At 51.3% G+C, this 12,486-nt stretch overlaps 1 protein-coding gene across 1 annotated transcript in view; it reads left to right on the top strand.

The window, feature by feature from the left end:
• The window catches only part of SYNDIG1 (synapse differentiation inducing 1), a 122,021-nt gene extending 111,799 nt beyond the window's left edge, over positions 1-10,222 (top strand). Inside the window, exon 3 of the mRNA XM_028123723.2 lies at positions 10,064-10,222. Within this exon, the coding sequence (XP_027979524.1) occupies positions 10,064-10,222 (159 nt within the window). The remainder of the gene's footprint in view (positions 1-10,063) is intronic.
• The last annotated feature ends 2,264 nt before the right edge of the window (positions 10,223-12,486 follow it).

The following is a 12,486-nucleotide window of genomic DNA, read 5'->3' as shown; positions in this document are numbered from 1 at the left end:
AGGAGCTGGGTGCTGGGTGCTCCAGGGTTTGGCAGCTCCTCTAATCCGCCATTCTCCGTGGAGAATGCTGGATGACAGTAGTTCATGTGCCCCACACAAGCGTGGCACAGTGACCACTCTTCCTGTTGATGTGTGTGTGGTTGCAGTTATGTTCTCTGTGACATGAGATCCACAGAAGAAATGACTTTGAAGATAGGGGCCCTTGGAAGGCCCTGCAGGAAGTCTGGCCCCCGAGGGCAGTGGCCCAGGCCAAGGACAGGTGCAGTGGTTCTGTGAAAGCCCACACTCAGTGCCCGCACCTAGGTGACTGAGGTTCACGTGAGGTTTTCCTCTAACACAGTTGTACATTTGTTTCATAACCAGTCTCTCCTTTCTGCTGTATGGCCCTAACTAGCAACAGAAGATCCATTGTCTTAAATGGCTTAAAATAGAACAGTTGCTCAAAAGGGGGAAATCATAAAAACGCACGTGGAACTAAATACATTGTGAGGAAAGAAACATGCTTGTTGAGGATTGGTGTGAGACGTCTGCCTATGGGAGGTTTCCATCCTTGTGGCTTAGGGCCAAGCTATCTGCCTGCTGTCATTTAGATTGTTACATGGAGTCTGTCTCTTCTTCGAGTGCAGCTCTGAGTAACTTGTCAGTGCATAGCAAATGTTAACAGTAGTAAATAATGGAAATAACCTTTGCAATAATGCAAAGCAATGTAATCCAGTCAGACAGATATTGGTACTAGAGGAAAAATGAGCCATAAAGTTTCCAAAGTGCTATAAATTTCCAGAGAGATGGTTCTGGAGACAGCAGGTGTCTTTGGGAGCCCGTCACAAATCTTGGAGGCTGGTGTCAGGTGCTGGCATTTTCTGCTCAGGCCCTCCCAGCCGTGCCTGGACCGTGCTTCTCAACAGGAATGGAGTGAGTGTGTCCATGGGTGATATGGGACGTGGAAACATCTGACCTTACCCAATCTTACCCTCAAAATAAGTGTAAGAGAAACAAAGCAGCAGGGTGTCTCTCAGAGTAAATCATGATTTTACTCAAACCTCAAACATTCCAGCCAAAGGAAGTGAAGACGTTGACAAAGCTTGTAAGACACTCAACCCAGAGCTAAGAGAAATGTTGGCCCAAGGTTCCTGGCCCATCTGTGAAGGAGCAGAGCCCAGATCCTTTCAAGAAGGGGAGATGGTCACCTAGCGGGGGCCAGTGCATGTCCCCATGAGAGATTCCACAGTCACACAAGGCAGGTGTTCTAGTGGTCACCATGCTGGACAGCACATAAAACACCTCTATCCTCATAGAATGCTCTCCTGAAGGGCACAAACTAGACAGTTCCTCTCTGACCCAGCCTCTGACCCTCTTCCTGGTTCTTCTCTTCCCCCTCCTCTCCTGGATTCCCTGAGGGGCAGCAAACCCCTCTCCCTCTGTCATGCAGAGCATTGCATAATGCCCAAACTTCAACAGCCATGTCCTTCCTGGTGCTCAGCTGCAAAGCCTACTAGGCTTTACCTTGCACAGCAAGGAGCCATGGTTGTAAATATTTCCTTTGTGAATATCCTTGATTTATACCTTCCTTATCAGCTTGTAGACTCTGTATAAGGCCAGTGATTGTCAGCCACGGGGATGCCTCCAGGGGGTTCCTGTACAAGGTGGGAACAGGCTGCGATGTCCTCTGTTCTTCATTCATTGAGTGAATGTGCACTGAGCCCGTCCAGGCTCCTGAAATGTGCAGCTGTAGGGCGCCAGGTGGTGAGCACCAGACCCCCAGGAGCCCCTCTCTCAACAGGGCAGGTAAGGCTCCCCTGAGGATAGAGTAGGTGAGTTAGGGGTTTAAAAGGCCACTGCAAATACAGAGGCCAGAGAGCAGGGTGGAGAGGGAAGCCAGGGCACACTTCACTTGATTTGCTTCTGTGTTTATGGAGAAATCAGCATCTCCTTTTCGTCTCTCTTACTTCCCTTTGTTTGGTTTTGATATCAAGATTTTACTAGTTTCATAAAATGAGTTTCTCTATTCTTTATGAATAGTTCTTATCTGGTCATTTAATTTTTGGGAGAATCACTTCTAAAAGTATCTTGGAGTAAAAAAGTAGATTTTTTTAAACTATGCTTTCTTCCAATGACTGACTCTCCCCAAAGATATCCAGTAACCTGATTTCTATGCCAACAGTATAGAATACTTTAGCCTATTTTGAACTTTATGTAAAGAGAATCCTGTGTCCATCTTCTTCCCTTCCACATTATGTTTCTGAGATTTATTTCTTTACCGTTACTGGGTACCATTATTATTCATTCCTTTTTATTGCTGTTGGACATATGGCTGGCTTCCAGTTTGGAGCTATTATGATGGTTATTGTTACAAATATTCTTGTTGATGTCCTTTGGTGAACATATAAATAATATCTCTTAAGTATTTACCAAGAGTAAATTTGTTGTTGGATAATACGCCCATATGTTCAGCTGTAAGAAGTACTGATCCTTTCCCCAAGTAGTGATAAGAATTTACAATCCTACCAGGACTGTATGAGAATTTGTTTTTTCCACATTCTCGCCAACACTTGGTACTGGGTCTCTTTTCCGTTTGAGCCTGGGGGTTGGCGTGCAGCACTGTTCTTTCAAGCTGTACACCGCTGGGACATGCCTGCACGCCCAGGAAGGAGAGGTGCCGTTTCTACCCCCCACCCCTTCTTCCAGTTTGCCAGCCATGGTGTCTGCCCCTTTGGAGTGAGGCCAGATGGGGAACAGAGCAGTCTTACCCAACTCAGCCTGTCACACTAGGCCTCACACCCTCTCGGCCTTCAGGATGTATACGGCTTTCTTTCCCATCTGTGCATTTTGGTGGGTTCTTAGCAGACCCCACACACATTCTGCATCCTTAAACTACAGTTTGCTTGAGACAAACCATGCATTTTCCATCAGCATTTTCTGTGGAGGTCTGCTTGCCCCTCAGTCAGTCTCTGTTGGACAGGATCTAAGACAGTCCCTGTGGCAGCCCACCCTGTCTGGTCTTCGATGGGAGGGCCTGGCCTGTCCCCACAGAGCAGCACTTCTTTCAGCTCTGACCGTGAAGCCACTGGCCAACCCACCTCTGCCTTTGATATTCTCCAGGCAAGAACTGGCCATGTGCCCTCCGTGTAGGGGACACACACAAGACCCTGCAGTGCCCCATTTAAGCCGCTCTCCTAAAGTGAAAGGCAAATGCCTACCCTCCTAATGGAGTGAACCTGGGTCTTACAGCATGCTTTGAGGTCCCTTCAGATTCCCTTCCCTGCCTGCAAACACCCCACCCCTTTGTCCTCACCATGGGGGCACAGGGCTTCAGATGTCTGATTTGGTTCTCCTTTCCTGTTCTGAAAATTGGCAAATGCTGATAAGCAGCTGTATAACCGTCCTGGGCCACATCTCTTGTGATGTCGAGCCTCGGACAGAACTTCTAGCTGTGTGAGTGAGCAGAAGAAGGAAGGCAGGTGAAAGTGAACAAATAAGGCCATGAGCTTCAGCATGCCAACGAACGCCAAGATAAATCTCAGGTCAACCCAGAGCTGAGTGGGCAACGAGAAGGGGAGCCATATTAGGAAGGGGGGAGAATTGGGCAGCTTGGCTGATCCCTGGCTATGGCAGGACCTGGACACACAGGAAGCAGCAGAGGAAAGCAGAGCCCCCAGTCTGGTGGAAGACCACAAGGAGAAGCCAGTCCCTGCAGATAAAGCCCCTAAAAGTTACCATTCGGCAGGTTCTGTCACTGCCAACAGAGAGAGGTGTGGCTAGATAAATAAGCATAAACATTAAAAAGTGCCCCCCAAGAAATGTAAATTTGCCTTCAGTCCTCTGCAAGCTGGGCCATTCTCGTGAAAACCTGAGCAAAATGAGCTTTAACTGAGTACAAGAAGCTTCCTGCTGTGTGATAAAGGGCATGTTCCCCTGACATGGTGGACTGACTTGGTGCCTGTCCCAGCCTCAAGGGGTGTGACCCCCGTGGCACAGCTGACTGACCTCACACTCAGCCAAAGCATGTGTGTCCTGGTTGCGCATTCTTTGCTGATATGATTTTTATTTCCTCAGTGTAAATCCCTTCACTCAAGGGAGAGGAAAGGAAGCTGATGGTTTTCATGACTTTTAGCACTCATGTTTTCCTTTTGCTCTTTAGTTTAAAAGTCGGGTTTTCTATGTATCTTCACAACCAGATAAGTGAGGGTAATTGTGTAACTGAAGAGCCAGAGTGCACATTTAATGTCTCAGTGTGAAATGTTCCAGTGGGGTGTTGAAGGGCTGAACGCCTCCGGGTGCGGGTTTGGAGGACATTTCCCCAGTTGGGGCTGCGGCTGAGCCCTGCCCCCAGGGTGCCCCATGGGGCCTGAGGGCTTCTTGCCTTCTGATTGCAGATTCCTTATGCTCCCCCGCCCCTTGACTTTTACTCCCAGCCGCCTTCCAAAAGGTACAGATCTGGGTCCCACAGAAGGTACAGCTGTGTGCTGCTCAGGACCTTGCCAGCCACCTGCACTTCCTGTTTTCTAAGCAAAAGACCCCCAGATGAAAGTAACAAACTTCACTCATGACCTGTTGGAGAAAGAGCAGGGAAGGAAAACCCAGTCCCAAGGGGTAAGGTTCCCAGCCCAAAGTGGGAGCAGGTGGATTTTCTTTCCTCTGCAGGGGCCTGAATGGGAACGGCTGTTTGTGGACTGGACCAGAGGGGCCAGCTCACAGTGTCACACCTCCTTCTGTCCAGTGCGGTGACCCTTTCAGTTTGGCCTTCAGGGGTGACAGAGGTAGCACTGAGAGAGAGCTCCCTGTGGGCAACTGCCCTTGGAACATGAGCTCCGTGGGGAGGAGCGCCTTCTAGCCTAGTCCTGGGAGCCAGAATGGTCATTGTCCAGACAGTTGGCTCCGATTTGACTCTGCGCTGGCTGGAGGAGCCCCGGACTATAACATCATGTGTGCGTCCCGTGGCTTCATGGGAGATTATATTCACCTGGACAAGGAGGAGCCAGCCTGAGCCATGGCTGCACTTCTGTGAAGGGGCCCCCAGAGCAGATCCCGAGATGCCCCAAGGACAGGCCTCTGTCCTAGGAGGGGACTCTGGGCAGACTGGAGGTGAACAGAGCCATGAGGAAGGAGCCCAGAAGGTTCTGGCAGGAGGACACTGTGAGCAAGTGAAACCTGCCTCCCCTCCAGCCCAGTGGCCTGCCTCAGCCCATAACACAGTAAGGACACTGAGGAGACACAGCCCAGGCCCCCCGAGGTCAGGTCAGAGCCGCCCCACTGACCCTCAGAAACAGAGACATCAGTGCTTATTCTTGTCTGAAGCCACAGAGTTGGGGATGATGTGTTTCTTGGTAGTGGATGATGAGTACAGCTATCAGGAGAGAGCAGGCTGGGTGGGGTGCCTGGACACCAGCAAGTGTCTCACGGGTGACAAAGAGCCTGGGGGTCAGGTCCTCACAGAGGCTGCTGCAGGCCCACAGCCAGGTCATGGTGGGTGCAAACATTTTATCACTCCCATAGCTGTAGCTGCTTCACTTGGGAAATAGATGGCTCACCCCAGTTAGATCATTTGGGGAGGGTCGATTTACAAAGGTGGCTGGCATGGGGCTGCAAGGGACAGTGCAGTGACGGGGACAGGTGCGTCAGAGCCACCACACGTGGAGGCTTGGAGAGAGTAGGATTGAGGGCTAGAACCTGCAGGAGGCGTCAGTGCTGGGCCCTCACAAATGGTGAGCCCCGTTCCCTGTTTGGCGGGGAGTCTGCTTCTCCCTCTGATCCTCCCCTCTCTCATGTGCTCTCTCTCTCTCTCATTCTCTCTCTCAAATAAATAAATAAAATCTTAAAAAAAAAAAAAAGGGCGCCTGGGTGGCTCAGTTGGTTAAGCGACTGCCTTCGGCTCAGGTCATGATCCTGGAGTCCCGGGATCGAGTCCCACATCAGGTTCCCTGCTTGGCGGGGAGTCTGCTTCTCCCTCTGACCCTTCCCTCTCTCATGTGCTCTCTCTCATTCTCTCTCTCAAATAAATAAATAAAATCTTTAAAAAAAAAATGGTGAGCCCCTCCCTTCCTCCAATCTGATGGGCCTGCTGGGCAGCACTCAGGGAGAAGCTGGGGGACCAGAGAAGGAGCCAGGTCAGCCTCCTGGCCATGAGCAGGCAAATGTGGGAGGAGCATGGGTCTGGAGGGCGAAGGGCAGGAGGCAGTCTCGGAGTCTCCACTGACGAGGCCTACTTCATTCCCATGGGCCCCACTGCACAGATGGGAACACTGAGTCTCAGTGTTCCCTGTTGAAAGTCAGTGGAGCATTTGATTTGAAGTAAAGTCACACACACTCCCTGGGCTAGGAGTATCCTTGACCCCACAGTGGGAAGGCCTTGGTGGCAGGCCAGATGAGGCTGGGCAGGAACAGGGGTCAGGGGCAGAAGGCCACACACGCCATGCTGCAGGGCGCAGGGACCACAGCAAGTCTGCCATGGAAGGGTCTGTCATGGGCAGCATTTAGAGAGAGTGGGAGAGATGCAGGCAAATCAGGAGGCAGGGGCCCCAAACAAGCCCAACACCACTCAAGTAAGCCATTTGAATGTCTGAGAACAAGTAGGAGGGGGTGTAAGCCTTCTGTTTCCTTCGGCACACATCACCTTCCACAGCGGAAGGCATTTCCGCAGGAGGACAGACTCAGATTAAGGATGGGGCCCCCACCTGCAGGGCACATTGGCCCTGCCAAAACAGGGCTGAGCCTGATGCTGCCCTTAGAAAGGAGGCGATCAGGAGGGAAAATGCCAACAGATTATAAACTCCTGAGGGCCATAAACCAGTCAAGAGGGAATGAGGTTTGAAAATGACACCCCACCAACTAAAAACAAAGTCATGAGTGCCCAGGGTGTGGCTTCCCTTCCTGCAAATATCCACATGCAGGAATCAAAACAGTGCCTTGCACACCAATCGGACAGGCCGTGAGGGCCCACAGCTGCCACAACCAAACATGTGGGTGGACCTCAGGTTGGGGACTTCCCTCTACCATGGGCCTGCTGACATGAAAAGATGCTTCTGTCAGAAAAGGTGGGTCACCAGGATGCTCTCCATGCCAGATCCAGGGCTGCCTTCCGGCGAAACAGCGAATCTCACCCCGGTTTGCCTGGACTGTTCCTATTCCAGCACTGAAGGTCCCAAGTCCCGGGAATCCCCTCAGTCCTGAGCAAACCAGGACAGTTGGCCACCTTGGTCTCGACCTTGACTGCACGTGGGAATCACCTGGGAGCATGAAAGGCACAGAAGCCAGGTCCAAGCCCAGAGCTTCTGACTTCCCTGGCCCGGGATGCTACCAGGGCATCAGGAATTCTTAAAGCTCCCTGGTAGTTGGAATGTGCACCAGGTTTGAGAACTCCTGCTGCAGAGCCGTCTGACAAGGGGCAGTTTGTGCCAACGAGACCCATGGGCTGTTCCGAGTATGGGCTCTCGGCAATGCCTGCAGCGCGCTCACTTACAAACCAGGGCCTGCGTGTGCGGACCAGGGTATAGACAAGTCTAGATTCCCAATTAGGACAAGCAAACAATATCAGCTCATTCCAGCCAAGAACCACCTGTAACATCCTCCTGTCCCTGCCAGGAGACACGGGGTTGCCTCTGTTCCTTGGTGCCCCCTCTCCTTCTCCAACCAGCGCCTGCCCCAGTGCAGCAGTCAGAGCAACTGGGAACGTGGCTGCTTTGGGGATCCAGCGAGTGTGGCTGACCCTCAGCTCATAAAAATGCTCATGCACACACAGTCTTACTTTCAGCATCAGGGCTTCAAAGACCCCTGGACCCAGGACAAGAAACCCTGCCCTCAAGCCTAGCAAGAAGAGCCTGGAGACAGCCCAGAAGTTTTCAGAATGGAAATATTTCTCTGCAGTTGCACCCTTTCAGACAGATGTGCAACCTACTTCATAGCCACAGGATCCATTTTGTGAAACAAAGGATGCATCAGACACCACCTTTGTTAGACCAGAATGCCCAGTCCGTAGGGTGCATATGGCATAGCTACCTCACGGGAGCTTCTGCGAAATGCAGACACTGAGCAGCATTGTTGAAAGCAGCCTGCTTGTCAATGAGGCTCTGTTTGCTGGTCCTGATGCATCTCAGCTGATAGCATCTCCAACATACTTCCTGTTGCTGCCTGCCATTCCTCAGGCTCCAGGCAGACCTCACGGACAAGGCAGACGTGGACCTGCCTCTGGACCTTACAGCCGAGCCGAGAAGACAACTACTAACATAGTTACTGACACGCATGGGCTCCGGTGAGATAGGTCAGTTGGGACAAAGGCACTCCGGCGGGGGGGCGGGGGGCCTGTGTTCAGGGGGAGGGAGTGCCCAGTGCACCCTTCCCTCCTCTCTGCACATCTGTGTCCTCTCCTGGGAATTCAGGCTGGTGATAATGAGAGAGAGGAGGAAAGCCCCATTCTAACGGAGGGTGGCCGCCTGGCTAAGGAAGGGCAGTTCCAGTGAATGATGTTATGGGCCGCTGGAGTGTTAGAGAGTACTGCATTAGATAAAGTGAAATGCAGCTAATTAAGGCTTAATTAATTAATTAGTATTGTCCTAGGAGGCTTCCCATTCTGCATTCCCTTAGCTCTGCTTCATCAAGAGCTGTCGGCAGCGAGCTCCCAAGCTCCCTTCCAAGCCAGAAAATGAGGGGAGGAGGACAAAAACTGACCTCCAGCATCCAGCAGGGAGGGAAAAGGAGGCCGCCACGTGAGCCAGGGTCCCTCCTCAGCCCGACGCAGAGCTCCACATCTCATCGATCAGCGTGAGGACTGTGGAGGGTGGAAATTCATTTCATGAGTTACCTCTGAGTCTCACCCTTTGTGGTCCATGGCACACGTGGTGACATATTTTAGTTTGCGTAAAGAACATACCGACTCCCCTACTGGCTTACAAAAGGCAGAAATACCCCTGAGGACACACGGAGAGGGGGGCTGGTAAAAACCTGGCTTTCTGGAGACGGGCCAGAGAACGAGCTAGGACATCTACCTGGGGAGTGGGTTCTGCCTTTACCCTGACCACAAAGAATCCCCAGCCAGCATGGGGTCAGCTCTCCTCAGCATCACTTGACCCTCCCAGGGGTCAGGGTGCCATGGTAGCCTCCACTCCCATCAGCCAAGTTCGCCATTTTACTCAGCTGGTCCCTCCAGGATGGTTACAGCTGAAGCACATGACAGTTCCCCCACTCTTGTGTCACGTTTCTAGTCTCACTTGTGGAGGGGGACAGCAAAGGAAGGGATTGGGGATGGTACATGGGATATGGTACAAAATACCCAGCCAAATACAACATCCAAAACCTCCATGTTCCCTTCCACCCCGTGACCCCAAGAAACATGAATATTATCAAAGCAACACCTTGTTAGGCAACGGAGTGAACAGAAATATGGGTATTGTCTTATATCAAATATTTTATTGGTGGATGAGTTTTACCAACTCCAGCTATGGTGAGGAAGGATAATAGTCAGAAATGCATGATTCCATGGCCACCAGCTGAAGACTGAAGTGTTAAGTATCCTGCAATTGATTTAATGATCTTATGCCATACTTTCTTCTCTGGGAAGTGAGAACTATCATTTCCTTCCCCACACCCCTACTATGTTGTAAAGATCAAAGCAGGTAAGTGTGAACATATTTTTAAAAATTCAGTGTTATTCAAATGAAAGAAAGGTCATCCTTTGGTAGAAATGAGGGTGCTGGGGGTGTCATATCTCTTCTCTCCCTCACATCCTGGTGCCCAGGGCCCCGACCCCACATTGGTGGTGGAGTGCTGCCAGCCATGGTCATTGGGGGCTACAGTTCCTGGATCACACCTCGGGGGCTCTTTTCTTTCCTTTCTTTAAGCTTTGCCTACCTTGCAGTCTAGGGGGGCAATACCCCCCATTTCCTCTACCAGTCATGGAACAGACACCATCATGCTGGGAGCATGCCCAGTTACCCCTTAGCGAGTCCTCTCTGTCTGGTGTCAGCTAAGTTCAAGAGTGGAAGGGCGCCAGAGGTGGGCACCCCACTCATTTCATTTGCTCTGACTTGCTCATCCTCACTTCCTTTTCTCCTCCCTCCTTTCTCTCCAACAGACAAACAAAGCCGTGGCCAAGGGGGACTTCCACCAGGCCAGCACCAGCTCCCGGCGGGCCTTGTTCCTGGCTGTGCTGTCCATCACCATCGGAACTGGCATCTACGTGGGCGTGGCCGTGGCCCTCATCGCCTACCTCTCCAAGAACAACCACCTATGAGCTTCCTCCAGGCGCACAGGGGAAGAAGCCTGGGCCAGTCATACACAGATGCTGAGAAGGCAGGGCTGGCAAAGGGTGGATACGCAGGTAGACACACCTGTGCGATGCTGTGCACTAGAAGTTATTGCCAAACGACTCCATAAAGCCCTGGGATTTTCTACCCAGGGATTTCTTTTGTTTTTACCCGTTAATTTCATTTTCACAGCACTGTGTAGAGCACGAGGCAGATGGGCACTGCTGACCCTTCCAAAGGGAAGCTCCAAAGATCCTGATCCGCAAGGCCGTCTTGGATGGATTCTGGTGGATTCGTGAGAGTGCAGCCCTCTCTGCAGCCTGCCAGGGCCTGGAATGCCATAGCATTAGCAATACACAAACAGTACAAATGTGTTTATTTTTTATGGAATATGGTGCAATAGGCAGAGGGCAGGGGACACGTCTCTTCTGTCTGTGGCCCTGCTTCACTCCTCCGGCATTTCCCCCTGCCCACAAGCCTCCCCGCAGGAAGAAAATGGGGCTGGCAGGAAGAGAGACAAAATGCTGACAGGACTCCCAGCTGTCACTGGTCCTCAGATGAGTCCAGCCCTGAGAGTGCAACATCAGAATGAATAGCATGGGGTCTGTCCCCAGGCCCAGTGGACACTCCCTCCACGCTGCCCCCAGCCTAGGAACATCGGGCCTCCTTTGGAACGTGTCTAAACTCAGCAGCCACCAGGCACCAATATGTGGGCCTGGGGCCTCATTGATCTAGGGCGGGGGGCAGGCCGCAGCCCTTCCCAACCCCTCCTGGAAGGACCGAGGTGTGATCCAGGAACTGTAGGCAAAGGAGCTGTGGGCACCGTCTCAGCATAAAGATGCCTGTGTTGACACTCACCCTGGCGATAAGCAGTGACACCAGTGATCTTTAAAAGGAAATGAACCTTCCCTGTCGACTAAATGAATAGCTATTTTCTTGTCATTTTTTTTAAGTGCAACTACTGCTTCATGCTGCTTAAGTTATCAGATGAACGCTGAGAAATAAGTAATCAGACATTTTAATACCATTTCACTGCTGTTTTACGAGTGTTCATTATTTAACAAAAATTATCTTTTAGCTTTCTTGCTTAAGACTTTTTTTTTTTCTGATGAATATCCATTCTTGGGTTTCATTTCTACTTCTCACTCATCTTAAATAACCACAGAGCAACCCAGAACTCAGCTGGGTAGAAGAGTGGGAGGGTCTCCTAAGACAAGGGTCACAACACCCCTGGCTGCTTAAGTTTTCACCTTGAGCACCGTTAATATCCTTGTCCTAATAATAATATTTGAAGACACAAAGGCCATCTCTCTAGAACAGTGGTTCCATCCACGGCACTTATAAACTCCCTGCCACCTGGATCCCTGCCCCAGAAATCCCAATGTCACTGACCAGGGCCACTGTCTGGCCGTGCTCGTGGGCAGCACAAGTCAGGAGTCACTGTCCTGGAATACGGACTCAGGTTTCCTCTCCCTCACCTGCCCCTCTTCTCCTTGCCCTTAAATGCTTCATATTCTGAAAGTGTTTAGCACTGCCTTCCTGGGCCAAATCCAAGATCCATCTAGCATCTGTCTCTAGTGGATGCTCCAAAAGTATAGTCTAAGACCCTAACCCAAAGAAGAAAATATGGAGGAAGCCCAAAGCTCCCTGTAAGAGTCAGAGTAACTTGGTGATGGAGCACATGGATTGGGGTCAAGCCAGCTGTGTGATCCATGTGGGTGAACATCTCTGAACCTCATCTCTAGGAGAGGATAACAAATGTCCACTTCCAAGGACTGCTGGCGAACTCATGGGCACGGAGCCCAGTGCCTGGCCCAGGTTGGCATGCCAGAGATGGGGTGGCTGTAGTTGCTCCCAGTGTCCTGGATAGCCCGTCCCATGACCTGTTTGTGTCCTCCCATCTTCTCGGCCCAGCATCTCAGGGTGTATTCCTCACGACCCACCTTGTGCGAAATGACCTATTTGTAGTGGTCCTAAATCGGTCCATTTTAAGTCCAAGAGGTGCAAGTTCTGTATTTTTGGGTTTGTCTAAGAAGTAGAATCCACCCCGTATGTTCACCCCACCATCTCCACCACCCCCGTCATGGCTGCTGTATCCCGGCCCCTTGGTGCCCAGGTGCTCTGTCTCCTGCTAGACCACCTTACCATCTTCTCTCAGCCCCCTGTGTTTCCACATGAAAACGCTTCAGGCTAAAGGGACTCAGCCTCTCTGTACTTTCTCCAGTTCTGCCAAGGCTTTCCCAAGAACCAG

Source organism: Eumetopias jubatus, unplaced genomic scaffold, assembly GCF_037043125.1.
Source record: "Eumetopias jubatus isolate StellerSeaLion01/CBP00866 unplaced genomic scaffold, mEumJub1_p1.0 scaffold_9, whole genome shotgun sequence".
In the NCBI taxonomy this organism is placed as follows: Eukaryota; Metazoa; Chordata; class Mammalia; order Carnivora; family Otariidae; genus Eumetopias; species Eumetopias jubatus.
This window is presented reverse-complemented; position numbering and strand designations above follow the sequence as displayed.